We start from the raw sequence: 18,413 nt of genomic DNA on the forward strand, positions 1-18,413 counted from the left end.
GAACGCATTTCAAGTTACTACGCCAATGAATATACGAACGATAGTGAAGAAGCTCACAGCATTCTGTCAAGTTAAGTTAACCTTATAGTGTCGTAATAATTTGAGTAAATGTCGATGTGAATTAACAGTTATCGGGAAAAATGAGTTTGCCTAGTGTGAGTGATTATTCATTGTTGGAAAAGATTGGTTCGGGAAGTTATGCGACTGTCTACAAAGCGTTCAAAAAGGTACGTGTGTTTTGAGGTTCGGAACGAAAGTATACGAAGCGTATTGTAACAGTGTCGTAACTGGTCCATACATACGTCGCAGTAGCCACAATTTCACCCTTTAAATCGTAACTCGTATACATGTGAAATATGCGACGCGGATCTTTTATCTTTTGTTTCTTTTAACGCGCATACAATTTTATGACCTACATTTTGTGTCATTTAACCTTAATGTGACTTTTCTCAGTGAACATTTAATACTTTTTTTACTTTGGTAGAATTCCGGAAAAAATATATACTAAACATGTTATTAATAGAACGTAACAAGGTTAATTAGTGATTTACGATACAGATATATTTATATTGTTTTCGTTACACAGCGATTATGTCTATCGGAGTACGTGTATATGCTTGTGTTTTCTTTTTATTTTGCATGAAAATTCAGAATAGAACACTGCAATGCAGTGTCGTAATGTCACACGGTATCATCCATCCATGCCGTGTACTAAACAATATTCTAAGTTAATAATTGCATCGTGATTCCAATGTCAATGCAGATTTGACAATTTTTAACTATTTATTTTTTATCGTAATTAAGTATGTGTATTTGTATTCAGTGAAAAATTAATGAACTCTGCTTACTGCAAATTATCGTGAATTTTAAATGCGCTAAGTACGATTAAATTAAAGTAATGCCATCAGAAAACGTCAAATGAGATAATTAAGCATTCTTTTATCGATGGTAATAATAAAGTTTCGTACCGTATCGGGAATAAAAACATAACATTTATAATTTTATATACAACCTGATAAATGAAAAATGTTAGTTAAGAATGCGTCCAAATTCAGATCGAAAAAGTAAGGCTGTGACCACATTGAGAACGGCTCAGCGGCTGAGCGATAAAGTGAATAACAGCAAAGCGGCAAAAAAGAAATGAAACCTATAGATTTATACAGGGTGTTCGGCCACTCCTGGGAAAAATTTTAATGAGAGATTCTAGAGGCCAAAATAAGACGAAAATCAAAAATATCAATTTCTCGGCTGAGGCTTCATTAAGAAGTTATTAAAAAATTAAATTAAAAAATTTCAAATCATTCTAAAAAAATTATTTTTGTTTGCGGGGTTCAATTACAATCATTATTTACGAATACACATACCTTTGAAATCCTACCTACTTTCGAGAAAAAAATTCGAGCAGGTACTGAAATTTTTAGACGAAATTAAAAAATTTCAAATTATACTGAAAAAATTATAGTTAGTGACAGGGGTCAATTACAATCATTTTTGGTCATTACATATATCCGCGAAATCCTTCCCATTTTCGAGACAAAAATTCTTTACCGCAAATCTAATGCGAGGCCAGAAATGGCTCCCTGAAATTTCATGCGAATCTTTAAAATGTCATAACTCCTGAACGGATTGGAGGATTTTAATTTTTCAAAATGCAAACAACGCGTATTTTAGTGGAGAATATGTAGAAATTCTAACAATATTGAAAAAGTTGTTCCTTGACACCGTAAAGTGAGAAAAACTCCCTAAAACTTTGCCAATTTTCGACCGGTCATAACTCCTACAATAGTAACAGTATCTCATTGAAATTTATTTGTGAAGGAGAGCTCATGGATATTTATAAATAAGTATTAGACACCTTTTCTGTAGAGCGTCAAAGAAATTTATGAAAAGTGGAAACCAAATTTTTAAGAAAAATCGACAATGGAGTATGGTGCCTAAATTCTTCGGCGAAAAAAAAATTTCAAATCGTTCTGGAAAAATGATTTTCGGTTGCGGTGGTCAATTACAATCATTTTTGGTCATTAAACATATCCTCGAAATCCTACCCCCCTTTGAGAAAAAAATTCGAGAAGGTGTGAAATTTTTCGACAAAAATAAATAATTTCAAATCGTTCTGGAAAAATTATTTTCAGTTGTGGGGGTCAATTACAATAATTTTTGGTGAATAGACCTACCCCCGAAATTCTACCCACTTTCTAGAAAAAAATTCAGTACGGGCGGAACTTTAAACGTTAATAACTTTTTAACGAAACCTCCATCAACAAATTAGTATTTTTAATTTTCGTCCTATTTTGGCCTCTAGAATCTCCCAACAAAATTTTTCCCAGGGGTGGCCGTACACCCTTTATAAAATAGGCCTAAATTTATAGGTTTCATTTCTTTTTTTTCGCTTTGCTGCTATTCGCTTTATCGCTCAGCTGCTCAATGTGGTCACGGCCTAAATGTATTTGTTAGATTAATGATTTCAGTGAGTTCCTAATTTCCGTCACAATGATTCGGTTCTTTTTTTCACTTTTTCTGTTAGGAAAAATTTATTCCGCATAAAAAACGTATTTGTAGCAAACGCCATAATTAAATTAAATGAAATGTAAAATATTTCGATAAAACATAAATCTTATTTTAGTCGAACGTATTATAGAACTATGTATTATTAAACATCATTATTATTTGAATTGTATATGACGTAAGCTGATTTCATGAAATCGATAAAGTTGCTATCGTTCGTCGGGATAATTTCTTTACCGAACTAAAAAGAATAGATCTAAATATAAACTTGTTCGATGACTTGAAGATAATTAATGTTTATTAATTCCTAGCTACTATTTCATTGACAAGATTATTTACACGCGAAAGATAAGCTAACATATATATCGATAAATAGAATTACTTATCGAGACACAATATTACTCTTTCCTTTTCTCTCGACCTGTTTATTGATTAAAAACAGACAATTATGTCGTCGGAGATCATATCTTGTAAGATCTCGAGCCGCTGTTATTGACATGACTGACATTACACAAATGCCACGAACGTAATGCGTCCGTACACCTTATGTCGTCGAATGAAGTTTATACGAATACACTAACCTTAGCGTTAATTTATTTCTCTCATAGTACGTAGAGAAAAGTATGAGTTTAACAGCGTGTCACCGATTCCAGTGCTACTTGTTTTAATGTACACCAATAACTGGTCTCTATTCGTCGAGTGACACCGTTGATTTGAGATGTGGCCAGAAGGGTTGCATCGAAGCTTGAAAGAAGTAAGTTATCTCAAGGCGACTAAGCGTAATGCTATTGTTGGTCGTTTATAGGATGGATGCCGAGAGGTAGTCGCAATCAAGTGTGTAGACAAATCATCGCTATCCAAATCGGCTATCGATAATATCATCACGGAGATCAATCTCTTGAAAATTCTAAAACATGAACATATCGTGGAAATGAGAGATTTCTTCTGGGATGAAGGGTTAGTTGATTTTTTCGAATTGTCTAAAAATTCTGCGTAAAAAGGATTGTAATTGCCAAAAGTATCAACCAATGAACAAATATACGCGAATCTACATTATTTTCCGTCAAATTAAGAAATAATAAAGTCTTGCCTTTTTCTCACTATTATATTACGTGGAGACCTAGCTTGATCCTTAGGCCGGGGGCACACGAGCGTCGAAGCGACGCGCGTTTCTATGTTCTTCCTTGTCTTGCAATCGAAAACAATGAAGTCAGACAAGATCGGCGTTCCTATGTCTTTTCAATTGTAAGCAAGGAAGGGCATAAATACGGACGTTGTTTTGACGCTCGTGTGCCCCCGGCCTTAATCCCTCTTAGTTTTTCATTTTTTATCTTTTTCTATGTTCGATTGTGTGGCAAAACGCAAGGAACAGAGTCTTCTTTAGATAAATGTGTCTCTTCGACGCACATTTAACGCGGTAGCTGCTTCACGTTGGACAATTCGAGAAATTGCTAATTCGAGGTCGATTATGCGAAGCTACGGTACTGCTCAGTCGAGGCAAGTAAGCGAGCGACGCGACGCGTCGTATCGTGGCAGTAAAAGGCCGTGCACGCGTTGCCGACAGATATTTTCTCGAATTGCTCGAATCCAAATCCGATATCGTATAGACAATTCGTGCCAGGCAACGAACTTTTCGTAAAAATGCAGTGATTACATATTTCGGCACGTATTCAAATTTTGGCGGTTATTTATAACTATGTACAAGCCTAAAATATTATAAAAATATTATAACTATTGAATCATACTGACATATTTAGGAATCTCATCTCTATCATTTGTGTCTGAAATCGACAGTTTGTATAAAAATTCGTGTTTTTCGAAAACTGAAGGTGATCGAGTAATTCGGCTTATACTTCGAGAAATTTTATTAGAATCATCCAATGTGTATTACAAGACAAAATTGGTATTGGACAGTGTTATCAATATGAGGATTAAACGCACACTGTTAAATTTCCAAACCGTCTCGTGATAATACAAAAATCATCTCTAGTAATGGCATATACAGGGTGTTCGGCCACCTCTGGGAATAATTTTAATGGGAGATTCTAGAGGGCAAAATAAGACGAAAATCAAGAATATCAATTTCTTGACTGAGGCTTCGTTAAAAAGTTATTAAAAAATTAAATTAAAAAGTTTCAAATCATTCTGAGAAAATTATTTTTCATTGCGGGGCTCAATTACAATCATTTTTGGTGAATACATACATATATCCCCGAAATCCTACCCACTTTCGAGAAAAAAATTCGAGCAGGTACTGAAATATTTAGACGAAATTAAAAAATTTCAAATTATACTGAAAAAATTATATTTAGTTACAGGGGTCAATTACAATCATTTTTGGTCATTACATATACCCCCGAAATCATTCCGATTTTCGAGACAAAAATTCTTTACCGCAAATCTAATGCGAGGCCAGAAATGGCTCCCTGAAATTTCATGCGAATCTTTAAAATGTCATAACTCCTGAACGGATTGGAGGATTTTAATTTTTCAAAATGCAAACAACGCGTATTTTAGTGGAGAATATGTAGAAATTCTAACAATATTGAAAAAGTTGTTCCTTGACACCATGAAGTGTGAAAACCACCCTAAAACTGGTCCAATTTTCAAATGGACATGGCTCCTACAATAGTGACGGTATCTTATTGAAATTTATTTGCGAAGTAGAGCTCATGAGTATTTATAAAAAAGTATTAGACGCCTTTTCTGTAGAGCGTCAAAGAAATTTATGAAAAGTGAAACACAAATTTTTAAGAAAAATCGACAAAGGGGTGGGTATAGGTGCCTAATTTCTTCGGCGAAAAAAAAATTTCAAATCGTTCTGGAAAAATTATGTTCGGTTGCGGTGGTCAACTACAATCATTTTTGGGCATTAAACATATCCTCGAAATCCTATCTACTTTCGAGAAAAAAATGCGAGAAGGTGTGAAATTTTTCGACAAAATTAAAAAATTTCAAATCGTTCTGGAAAAATTATTTTCGGTTGTGGGGGTCAATTACATTAATTTTTGGTGAATAAACCCACCTCTGAAAACCTACCCACTTTCTAGAAAAGAATTCAGTACTGGCGGAACTTTAAACGTTATTATTTTTTTAACGAAACCTCCATCAACAAATTAGTATTCTTAATTTTCGTCATATTTTGGCCTCTAGAATCTCCCATAAAAATTTTTCCCAGGAGTGGCCGAGCACCCTGTATATTTAAAGTTTTTTTTGTGTTTTGGTCATGGGTTCTAAGAACTCATAATGTTTATTATACAAGGATAAGAGTTTATCGCCAGGGCGAACTTCTCTTTAATCTTGCCTTCTTTGGCGGGTGAATCAAACAGTTTAAAACGCGATCTCATACAGAACGAATCCATATTTTTTATCATAAAATAAAGACTATATATTCATCCAAATAAATATTAAAGAAGTATTTAATTATATAACCCATAACCCCAAGTTCCAATATAGGCAAATACAGAATAAATCTAATTTTTTTTAAAATTATTTCAATAAAATTAATTTAAAAAATGCAAACATATTCTTCTATATCATATGAATTGCAACGCATTACTTTTTAAATGTGATACTGTCGGTCTTCAAGAACGAACTAGACGTTTTAACTGCCTGCTGCATTTTATATATGTATCTATATTGCAGTAAATTTGTCATGCTTGGTGCATATTGTGTGTCTTAAAACGAATAGGATTTAATCGACGATCTGGACCAAACTCGGCTCGTGTATTGTTTGCTTGCACTTTTTGCGTTTTCTACTCTTCATATCATACGATGGCACTACAGTCCTTTATATGACTACGGTGGAGTCAACGAAAGAGGCGATTTGGGAGACCTCCCTTGCCTGTTGAGTGGACTTCTTTCCTTTCTTTCTGCCATACCTATAGGCTTGGATGCTTCGAGTTCGACAACAAAAGTAGCGATGGGATCGAACATATCGCATGTAACCTTATTCATATGAGTATTATTGTTACAAAATGAACCTTGTATTCGTTTAATTGGTATTCTCAATATTGGTAATGATAATAAGTATTATTGATGAAAAATTAAATTAAAAGGTAACAACGTTACTAACCAGGTCGATTCGATTTTTCGTTGACTACACTATAATCTATAATTATAATAAATTCGAAAAATTCCTCGAAATACATTGCTCGAAACAATTAAGGGGATCACGTATCTAGAATTTAGAAAAACATGGTAAACATTGGAAACGAAAAAAATTCTGTGTATTTAGCTATTTCGTTCTATTGAGGCGACCATATAAGTAGATACTAATTGTAAGTACGCTTTGTAGATGGTAAAATCGAGCGACCGTCACCACTGGACGCGTGCGTCATGGAGAGACCTGACTCGCACGCAAGATTGTACACAAATTGCTGTGATTTAGATGAATCATTAATTGTTAATGACTTTAAAATGAAGCCTCTATCGGAATATTTTATTCTTTTATTATAGAGACTTATTTTGGCCTGTAAAATCGCTCCCTCAAAGGATGGTGATGTGATTGATAAATCGGTGTCAAGCTTTTCGGTTTGAGGTGGTTTCTGCAAGCGTGTCTACTCTCTGCCCTTGTGGCGTGTGTAGGCCACTGGACTCAGGATTTAACGTCGCACAGTGGGGAATTTTCTAAAAATCGTGGCCAAAATATGTAAATATTGTATCTTTGATTTGGACGAAATTTGGTATAGTAAGGTTTTCGTGGTCGCTAATTACGAATCTAAACTGAAAAATGTAACAAAAAAATGATGGATTTTAAAGAATAACGGAGTACATCGAAAAAATATTAAATTGTGACTAACAAGGGACATTGCGCAAGTGTCATACTCCGCCTATGGTAAAACTTGGTACACTGAAAGAATATTAAAAAATCTTAAACACGTATCAGCTGCTGATAATTCCACCTCCGAAACACACTTCCTTAACTCTTTGCGGCACAGGATTTCAGATAATAAAATAGACCCATATTAGATAGAAATTTTATTGCGTTTATTGCGATTTTGATCAACCGTATCTGGATCTACCCTCACCCACGTCTGCAAGAGCCATAAGACATAGATATCTTTTTTTTGGACAAGTATGAGCAAGATTTTTTTTCAGGATATTCTTTTACACATATTTATTAAGAACTGCTTTTCCAGCCTCCAAGGAAATTAAAGTGCAGTATTCAAGAGCAAAAGTCTGTGAAGTGTGTGTCAGTGTTAAAAAACTTAAAGAAACATCTTGAAGATGGATTTAAGGATTTTGGTCAATTAAAAACTGATACGGTAATGCTTAATAACCCTTAAGGATGTAATATCGAAGAGCAAGAAATTTCATATCGATTGGAACTATGTTCTTTACAAACTGATCCATTTTTACTGAGCAGAAACGAATACGGACTCAATTTTTTAAAATTGTTATCCGTCGAAAAGTATCCCTTGTGGATTTCGTTTTGAAGTTTTTTTTAGTGTACGGTCCCCATTATAATTGTGAAATCAGTTTTTCAATTTTAAGTAATATTGAATTAGTAAGTGACGAAAGACTATTTTCTTTACTGAAGCTAGCGACAACGAAAATATCTGTTGACATACCATTATTAAATGACAGAAAAACATGGCCGCAATGTTCACATTAAAAGTTTGGTATCGGAACATATTTTGTTATAATTACAATCAAAGTTTAAGCAACAATGCTATTTTCGAAACCTTCGAATAATATCCTCTTCATACAGGGTGTTCGGCCACCCCTGCGAAAAATTTTAATGGGTGATTCTCGAGGCCAAAATAAGACGAAAATCAAGAATACTAATTTGTTGATGGAAACTTTATTAAAAAGTTATTAACGTTTAAAGTTCCGCCCGTACTGAATTTTTTTCTAGAAAGTGGGAAGAATTTCGGGGGTAGGTCTATTCACCAAAAATTATTGTAATTGACCCCCACAACCGAAAATAATTTTTCCAGAACGATTTGAAATTTTTTAATTTTGTCGAAAAATTTCACACCTTCTCGCATTTTTTTCTCGAAAGTAGATAGGATTTCGAGGATATGTTTAATGCCCAAAAATGATTGTAGTTGACCACCGCAACCGAACATAATTTTTCCAGAACGATTTGAAATTTTTTTTTCGCCGAAGAAATTAGGCACCTATACCCACCCCTTTGTCGATTTTTCTTAAAAATTCGTTTTTCACTTTTCATAAATTTCTTTGACGCTCTACAGAAAAGGCGTCTAATACTTTTTTATAAATACTCATGAGCTCTACTTCGCAAATAAATTTCAATAAGATACCGTCACTATTGTAGGAGCCATGTCCATTTGAAAATTGGACCAGTTTTAGGGTGGTTTTCACACTTCATGGTGTCAAGGAACAACTTTTTCAATATTGTTAGAATTTCTACATATTCTCCACTAAAATACGCGTTGTTTGCATTTTGAAAAATTAAAATCCTCCAATCCGTTCAGGAGTTATGACATTTTAAAGATTCGCATGAAATTTCAGGGAGCCATTTCTGGCCTCGCATTAGATTTTCGGTAAAGAATTTTTGTCTCGAAAATCGGAAGGATTTCGGGGGTATATGTAATGACCAAAAATGATTGTAATTGACCCCTGTAACTAAATATAATTTTTTCAGTATAATTTGAAATTTTTTAATTTCGTCTAAATATTTCAGTACCTGCTCGAATTTTTTTCTCGAAAGTGGGTAGGATTTCGGGGATATATGTATGTATTCACCAAAAATGATTGTAATTGAGCCCCGCAATGAAAAATAATTTTCTCAGAATGATTTGAAACTTTTTAATTTAATTTTTTAATAACTTTTTAACGAAGCCTCAGTCAAGAAATTGATATTCTTGATTTTCTTCTTATTTTGCCCTCTAGAATCTCCCATTAAAATTTTTCCCAGAGGTGGCCGAACACCCTGTATTATTCCTAGTCCAATGCAAACGTTTTGTACAAGAATACCGTAGCCTTCAAAGTCTGTACGTATTGTTGAGAAAATTTTCCAGAAACTATATTTTACTATATATCGACAATTTCATTAATTTAAGGCTGTAACAATACTACATTCTATGAGTATAAACAAGGGCTATCCTATACTTCCCTTTTACTTTTGCTGTTCTCTCTCTATCTTTTTCTGTCTCGTTTGCTCACCTGCTTACGTATGCTTGAATATTCTGGAATATACCTCGTAGAGTACCAATCAACTCTACTTTCGACTTCCTCAGAACATTGTTCACCTCGTAATAAGACACAAAACTAACGCACAACAAAATAACGTAAACAAACATACCCCAATTAAAACTATGTTTAATCAGTAATTGTATCCCAATCTCTGTGTGGGGTGAAAAGTAATTTCGTGGTATACTAATTAACATAACTAACAATTGTAAAATTAAGCGTAGAAAAGATATTGTAGAAATAATTCGTATCATATTGTAAATTAGAGATGTTCGGCTTTAACTCGACAAAGTAATTGACACTGCGTTGATAGTTTCGAAGGTTTTAAAAGAAAATGTAGTAGGGTTCGGTCCCACGAAATAGTAAGATGTTTTTTGTTTATCTCGATAAATACGAATTTCTGTGTTAGTACGAGAAACTTGACCGAATATCGCGCAAAGTTGAAATTGTTAAATTAACGGCGCCACAGCGAATAACAAAATTCATGTCAGTAGGTGATCCCTTGGCTATTTCGAACAATGTATAAAGACGTCTTTTTATACAGTCTCTATCACATAGCGTAACGCAGGCACATATACATCGTGATGGAATACTGTGACGCTGGTGATTTATCCAGTTTTATAAAGAAGAAATGCAAGCTACCCGAACAAATTTGTCGGAGATTCCTGCAACAACTCGCGCTCGCTTTAAAGTATCTGCGCAATCACAATATCTGCCACATGGACTTGAAACCGCAGAACTTGCTGCTAACGAGAAAGCCGCGATTGATATTAAAAGTTGGAGGTTCGTTCGCGTTTCGAAAATCTCTCTGTCTAATTCCCCGATCGATTTATTTGTCACGAATAATTTTCTCTTTTCAGATTTCGGTTTCGCTCAATACCTTTCGAATTCGGAGCAAAGATTTACGATTCGAGGCTCGCCCCTTTACATGGCACCAGAAATTTTGTTGAAACACAAATATGACGCTCGCATCGATCTCTGGAGCGTCGGCGTGATCATGTACGAATGCCTTTTCGGCAAAGCCCCGTACTCTAGCAATAGCTTTGACGAACTAGCGGAAAAAATCAAGGACAGTTGCCCTATAGAGGTGACTATTATATCGATCTGCTTTGTTTAATGCAAAAAACCTCGTATTCTTTTTACCGTTACTTTCATCCTATTAAACGATGCAGTAGAATCTTCGTTATCCGAACACACTATTATCATAAAGTTCTATTATCTTAACGCAAATTACCCTTTTCCGTATAGGAACAATCTTCTATAACGGTCGAAATTGATTTTGATCGCAAAATATTAGTATGGAACTTGCAGCCTACCTATCTACATACAGGGTGTTCGGACACCTCTGGGAAAAATTTTAATGGGAGATTCTAGAGGGCAAAATAAGACGAAAATCGAGAATATCAATTTCTTGACTGAAGCTTCGTTAAAAAGTTATTAAAAAATTAAATTAAAAAGTTTCAAATCATTCTGAGAAAATTATTTTTCATTGCGGGGCTCAATTACAATCATTTTTGGTGAATACATACATATATCCCCGAAATCCTACCCACTTTCGAGAAAAAAATTCGAGCAGGTACTGAAATATTTAGACGAAATTAAAAAATTTCAAATTATACTGAAAAAATTATATTTAGTTACAGGGGTCAATTACAATCATTTTTGGTCATTACATATACCCCCGAAATCATTCCGATTTTCGAGACAAAAATTCTTTACCGCAAATCTAATGCGAGGCCAGAAATGGCTCCCTGAAATTTCATGCGAATCTTTAAAATGTCATAACTCCTGAACGGATTGGAGGATTTTAATTTTTCAAAATGCAAACAACGCGTATTTTAGTGGAGAATATGTAGAAATTCTAACAATATTGAAAAAGTTGTTCCTTGACACCATGAAGTGTGAAAACCACCCTAAAACTGGTCCAATTTTCAAATGGACATGGCTCCTACAATAGTGACGGTATCTTATTGAAATTTATTTGCGAAGTAGAGCTCATGAGTATTTATAAAAAAGTATTAGACGCCTTTTCTGTAGAGCGTCAAAGAAATTTATGAAAAGTGAAACACAAATTTTTAAGAAAAATCGACAAAGGGGTGGGTATAGGTGCCTAATTTCTTCGGCGAAAAAAAAATTTCAAATCGTTCTGGAAAAATTATGTTCGGTTGCGGTGGTCAACTACAATCATTTTTGGGCATTAAACATATCCTCGAAATCCTATCTACTTTCGAGAAAAAAATGCGAGAAGGTGTGAAATTTTTCGACAAAATTAAAAAATTTCAAATCGTTCTGGAAAAATTATTTTCGGTTGTGGGGGTCAATTACAATAATTTTTGGTGAATAGACCTACCCCCGAAATTCTTCCCACTTTCTAGAAAAAAATTCAGTACGGGCGGAACTTTAAACGTTAATAACTTTTTAATAAAGTTTCCATCAACAAATTAGTATTCTTGATTTTCGTCTTATTTTGGCCTCGAGAATCTCCCATTAAAATTTTTTGCAGGGGTGGCCAAACACCCTGTATATGGTCGCATTTGAAATCACATCAGAAATGCCTACTGTAGGAATAAAACACGGGATGGTATAATTGTTGGAAATGAGGAACCCGCTACTTTTCTAATTAAAATTTTAATTGAATTAAATAATAATTTTGAATTCAATTAAAATTAACAAGCGTATACAGAATCGGTAAAATTACGATTCATCGTATCAGAAACAAGATTCAGACGATTTGGAGTGCAGGAAGAACTTCTTATAAAATCGTCTCTTTGCATCTTATTGTTTTACTATGTCTCCTCATTAATTAGGATAATGGAAGTTTGACTGTAATACAATTTCTTTAATTTTGCTCCATTACACGCTTTAGTTGTATTGTGTGTTCAATGTAAAAAAAAGGTCCAAGATTAATAAAATTGTACGAATAAGAATTTCGGAAATAACATTGCAATATCAGTGTAAGAAAATTTGTATATTTTAAACATTTAGCGCTGTAAATTTTTTTCTGTTCAACAGTAGCATGCTTTCTTCTACTATTTTTATTTAAAAAACGCGTAGTATATTGTATAAAACGATGAATATTTAATACGTATGTAATATAACATTAGCATACTTACTTAAATAAATTGTGTAAATGTAAGAGAAAGTAGGTAGCATTCCTATTAAAGTATTTGCACGAAATTACCTACTTATAAACAATAGAAGGAATTACGCCAATGTTAACTGACTTCTTAACTCGAACAAGGCCTTATCTTCTTTTAAACGACTCAGAATCATTTAAATCAGGAAGAAATAATGTTCCTATTGTACATACTCGCCACTGTACATATTTACAGACGTGCACAATTTACACACCTGTTGTATGTAATTACTATGCTTCTGTGTACAAATATAAAACATATGTAGCCAAGTATAGTTATATAACTAACTGTAATTATAGCTTATACATATATGATTTGTATTTACTTACATATGCAACATATGTCAAGATACGTAGTGTAGCACGCAACAATATATGTGTAATGTATTTGGCTATAACCGCATACTATAATATTGTTTGGATATGTATGTGTACGTACAAGGTTTAACATCTAAATATCTCAAAATTATAACAAGGTCAAGTCGCCGTGCGATTCTATAGACCACTTTTTCAAGAATTCAACGTTCACAAATATGATTATGTTTACGAATATATAACAATATTAAAAAGATTTGCGTCGTTTACAGTGACCTTCGGCGCGAAAATTTTTCCCGAAGCACGAACTCACGAATTATGACTCGTTATAACATACGTTAGTTAACGAGCAAAAGGGATTTTGTAACTAGTTAAAAGTAAAATCTTTAAAACAGAGTTATATGTTCAACGTTCAGATGTATATAATCACAAAAAAAAATTATACGTTTAAAGTCATCTCAAGAACGTGTTCTTGCCATCAACATATAGTCATCGACCAGATATTCAAATTATCAAAAGTGTAGAAATATTTAGATGTTTTGCCTTATTTGTGATGACTTCTAAATAGTTTATACATGTTTTTATTTAGAAATATATTTTAATTTCTTTGCAACGTAATATTCAATGGCTATATCTCTAAAAAGGATTTTATTTTTTTTCTAAAGCTTCATATTTTGCAATATTTTATGTAAAATTTTCTTCTATTTTGTAAAGAAAGTATTTGTTAAATTTATCGTGCACGAAATTTCTAACGCTACTACTGTAAACTACAGTTACCGAGAGGATCGCACGTATCGCGCGAGTGCAAGGATTTATTGATGTCCTTGCTAAAGCACGACCCTGACGAAAGGATATCGTTCGATGAATTTTTTGTCCATGATTTTCTGGATTTGGCTCATGCACCAACAAAGGAAAATTATGACAAAGCGGCAGAGTTAGTACAAAAGGCAGTGAAAATGGACGCGGAAAAAAATCTAAAAAACGCATTTCATCTTTATTGCGAAGCTCTTAGATACTTCATTCCTATTCTCATAAGTAAGAAATTACAGCTTTGATATAAATAGAATAATGTCGTCATAAATCGATCGATAGAATGAATCAATAAACTAAAAATATATGCTATGTTTTTAGGCGAGACGGACTTAAGACGAAAAGAGATTTTGAGGTCACACGTAGATAATTACATTAAGAGAGCGGAAATATTGAAAGCATCGTGTATAGATATTAGTAACGAGAAAAACCAATGTTTACAATTAGGGTGTAAAGGAAATACTTCATCGATCCAGACGATACCATCTTTAAATGGAACATCATCATTTGTATATTACGAACTACGTTTGTACCGTAATTTTCTATGAATGATTATGTTATATAAAAGAATGCTCATAAAATAATATTTCCCCATCTATGCAAAGTTAATTGGCCAACACAAACACATATTTAAAATTCATCAACGTTATATATGTGTATACGCAAAACTATAATATTATAGATCGTCATCGTATATGTTTATTGATAGGAACTCTTAGCAAAACAACAACCAGTATGGCGGATGCGCTCGAAATAGGAGAAGTTGGCGAACAATATCTTACGGAAGGAAATTATGCACTCGCGTTAGAAAAATTTCAATCGTGTCTAGGGATATTGGTACCCCTGTTGGGTAAAGAACCAGCAGGACGAAGGAGAGACTTATTATATAAACAGGTGATTATCAATTACTGTATAAACAATAATCCCGATCCATTCAAAATTTGAATTTTCAAGAGAACGTTCAGACATAGATTCCCACTTAAGTAAATCGGGACAGAGCGATTATATGTATACAATAGAGTTTGTATTATGTACTTGCTATCCAGCTTTATCTAGGTATATAATATATGTACCTGTTAAAAGAAAGAAATTATAAAATGAAAGAGAATCGTTTATTCTGATAGATCACCCTCCATCTTATGTATAAGTCTCATACCATGTTTATTTACCTATTTTGCTTCATGTACGAATAAACAAAAAAGAAAGTCTGAACTAAATGATTGCTTTCATCCCTCCTACAACTCTCAACTTTCCCCGCTCCCCACCATTTTTCCTTCCACCATTTGCGAAATTAAAAATAATTGATGCGTTTTATAGTCTGTGTCTCTCCTAAAGCGTATATTTTATGTGCGAAATATTTTGTTTATCGACGTAAAACTTATCGTTTATGGAATAACAATTTTTACTTTTCGAAAACCTATTTCACCCCAAAAGTTTAAGATTAAACACAAAAAATAAAATATATACGTTTTAAATTTTAACATTTAACAGTATATTTTATGGAAAAGCGATGCCAGGCACTTCGATAATACCCCGTTAGCACGAAACCGCGCCGTGCATAGAACAGTAACGTATTTATAATGTTAGTACCATAATTGTGTTAGCTCGGCATAAAAGTAACAAGATATTTCTCCTCAAATAAATAAAACATTGAGTTTAAGAAAATCCTAAGAAATTCTTGAGAAATTCATTCTTTTTGTATTAAGAACTTACATCACTTCATACATATAATAATAAAAATAAAATATTATAAATGTAATAAGACAGATTGATTAAAATCAATATGACGTAAAATAAAATTGATTATACACAAATCCACATTATCAACGATGAAGTATCGTTTCCAATATTATTTGTTATTTAGAACAGGTTGATGGAAACGTTTTTTTTTATCGTAATATAAATGGTAGATTCATTTTACCATTTTGTTAGTCAAACCATAAATCTTGGAAATTTAATTTTTTCATGTATAATTTGAACAGAGTTTTTAATTTGAAAATGAGAATTTCAGTTTTTATATAATTCCTAATATGCATATCTGCATATTTGTACTTATTTGTTTCTTTAAAAATTTTGATATTGTTATTTAGTTCTCTGATTACTTTATTTACTTTTATTAATATAAATAACTTTCGCTAAACTGATTCTTTTTAATCTAAAGGTGATTTGTTGACTTTTTTATGAACTTGTTTTTACTAATATGTAGATATATATTGTTATTTTCCGCCATTAGTCATACGAAATTGTAGTTTAGAAAATTTCCTTGTGTCTAATGAAATTTTGAAGACTTATTATTATTACTTATTATATGTTCTTGTTACATTTACTACAGTTACTATAGGCATATATGTGTTTCTTTATTACATAATGTTTTATTAATGTATAGGTTCAACTTTGGATGAAAGAAGCCGAAAGCACGAAAGGTCTTTTAGCCACCAAAGATATTGAAGAATCCGTGCAACATGGTTCCGATTCACCTAAGCAATGCACATTACAATAGTTTCGTATTTCTTATTAATAAAAATTATTTTTATTATAATTGCATATTTAAAGTTTGTAAATTAAATAGAAGTCAAATATTAATTTATGTAAAAATAAATAACTTTCTATTAAATTTTACAATATGAATTATATTATTTCATTAATAATTCCATTCCTCTATGATACATTATCTGTAATCTTTTAATATACAGGTATGTACATACATATAGTATGTAAATATCGTACTACATACATACCTCTTGCGACAGTAAAATCTTCTCCGAATGTACACATACATTTAAGACTTTGTGTAAAATAACTAGTTTTTCGTTGATATACTATATAAAATAAAAATAAAAAATCCCAAAGGGGTAATGTTTCACAATTTTAATTACATTTCCATTCACAATTAATTCGTATATACATTATACATTGTACTTTAATTTACATATATATGTAAATATATTTTGATTTATATATATGTATACATACATATATATACACACACATACACATATATAATAGGATAGTAAATACCTAGTGTTTGACTTTTACGACCTTAAACATGTAATTTATTAAAGCCATTACAATTCAAATTTAAACGTTTTACATGTATGTATGCTCAATTCATCAGATTTGTCTCGACATCTTCAATACAGAATAGGATATCTATTTATATTATTCTCCTTACGTGTTGTTTATATTATTCTTGTTATGGAATATAGCACTGTCTTACGTTAGGAAGACTCTAGTATGACCTTGACGCTTTGAAGGAAATATGATTGTAAAATCCATTTCTAAATATAAAAAAATTAAAAGAGAGGACAAGAAAAACAGTAAGAATTGTGTAGCATTATTAAAAAATACTTTTATTGAAAAAGAAAGCAAATTATCCTCGCGTAGAACTTGGGACTTGTGACGGAAGATGAGGGCGCTCGCGTCGTGGCGCGTCGCCCTTACGATTTCCGGTAAAGCCACGTGACCTAGCTAACGGTCGCTGTTGCCCTGAAGCGTCATGGAAAATTCCCATTCCCGAGCAACAACCCTCTCCCCTCCTTTATGTACATACCCCCTGCTCGCCCCCACCCCCACGAAAGTCCCCACTATGGCGTTGTCAGGTACTTATGTACATCCCCCACTCCTTTGCGAAATTCTCCTTCCCCCACCACTTAGTCACTGGTACCGGATGTGCGGCAACGTCGCAACCGTTAAGTACATAAGGATGAGTGGAAGGGGGACGGAGGGGGATACGAGAAAGAACTGGCAACGTGTACCACATTCAAATCTGGACGGAACCCGGTCGGCCTCTCGGTTCACCTCTGCACAAAACAGCAGAAAACGCGGGCTACGAGAGAATTGCGTGCACGCTTGGAACAGGCAACCGACGAGCGTTTCGTGCGAACTGACTACGATCTTTTGTGTATACCGTCGTGTCTCGTTGTCAAGTACAGCAGCGAATAGATTACACCGTACAGAACGCATTTCGCGGCGCCCTCGCGCGACGACCCTTTCGCTTTCCCCCGTAAGTGTGAATTTTGCGCGCGCGCACGCAGTTTAATGTAAATGTCACGAGAACGTAAGGGTAGCGAGACCGCGTGGCGGGAGTGTTGTTTCGTGTGGTGGAATTATGTGCATGGACATTCAGGTTAACAAGAAGAAGAAGATGAGTGACAAGAGTGTCGACGAAGACGTACAAATCGTCGAAGCCCGAGTCATCAGAGGTAAGCTTTGAGGTTATGGGTGGCGGCGACATCAGACTCGCGCGTATCAACCCCTTCTGTCTTCTTTCTCTCATGTGCTCTATCTCTATTTCTCCTTCTACTGTCTGCACTTGCCTCTCGTTGGTTCGTTCTTCCATCCTTCTTTCTCTTTTGCTGTATTCCTCACTCGATTTCCTACCTCGTCCAATCACGTTACCCTCGACGTTGTTGAGTGCCCAGTGCCTAGAAGTACACATCATGCTTTCTGTGTTTTGTTGTACGAGCTGCACCTCGTGTAGACCCGG

At 33.8% G+C, this 18,413-nt stretch overlaps 2 protein-coding genes across 3 annotated transcripts in view; both read left to right on the forward strand.

Annotated features, from left to right (window-relative positions):
- Positions 1–26: 26 nt before the first annotated feature.
- LOC122403859 (serine/threonine-protein kinase ULK3) lies at positions 27–16,427 on the forward strand. 2 transcript variants are annotated; one of them, XM_043407643.1, is made up of 8 exons: positions 27–227; positions 3,311–3,462; positions 10,235–10,449; positions 10,527–10,753; positions 13,891–14,152; positions 14,249–14,452; positions 14,637–14,821; positions 16,314–16,427. In XM_043407643.1, the coding sequence occupies exons 1-8, from the start codon at positions 141–143 to the stop codon at positions 16,425–16,427; spliced, it is 1,446 nt and encodes a 481-aa protein (XP_043263578.1). In that variant the 5' UTR covers positions 27–140. The 2 variants fall into 2 exon arrangements, with proteins under 2 accessions (XP_043263578.1, XP_043263579.1); XM_043407644.1 differs by lacking the exon at positions 16,314–16,427 and having other exon boundaries at positions 14,249–14,461; positions 14,637–15,348.
- The window catches only part of LOC122403855, a 30,823-nt gene continuing 16,031 nt past the window's right edge, over positions 3,622–18,413 (forward strand). The window contains exons 1-3 of the mRNA XM_043407623.1: positions 3,622–3,750; positions 14,065–14,067; positions 17,230–18,129. Coding sequence (XP_043263558.1) covers positions 18,036–18,129 — 94 coding nt within the window. The 5' untranslated portion in view covers positions 3,622–3,750; positions 14,065–14,067; positions 17,230–18,035. The remainder of the gene's footprint in view (positions 3,751–14,064; positions 14,068–17,229; positions 18,130–18,413) is intronic.

This window comes from Colletes gigas, unplaced genomic scaffold, assembly GCF_013123115.1.
Source record: "Colletes gigas isolate AHSC1104 unplaced genomic scaffold, ASM1312311v1 Colletes_gigas_Sc00080, whole genome shotgun sequence".
In the NCBI taxonomy this organism is placed as follows: domain Eukaryota; kingdom Metazoa; phylum Arthropoda; class Insecta; order Hymenoptera; family Colletidae; genus Colletes; species Colletes gigas.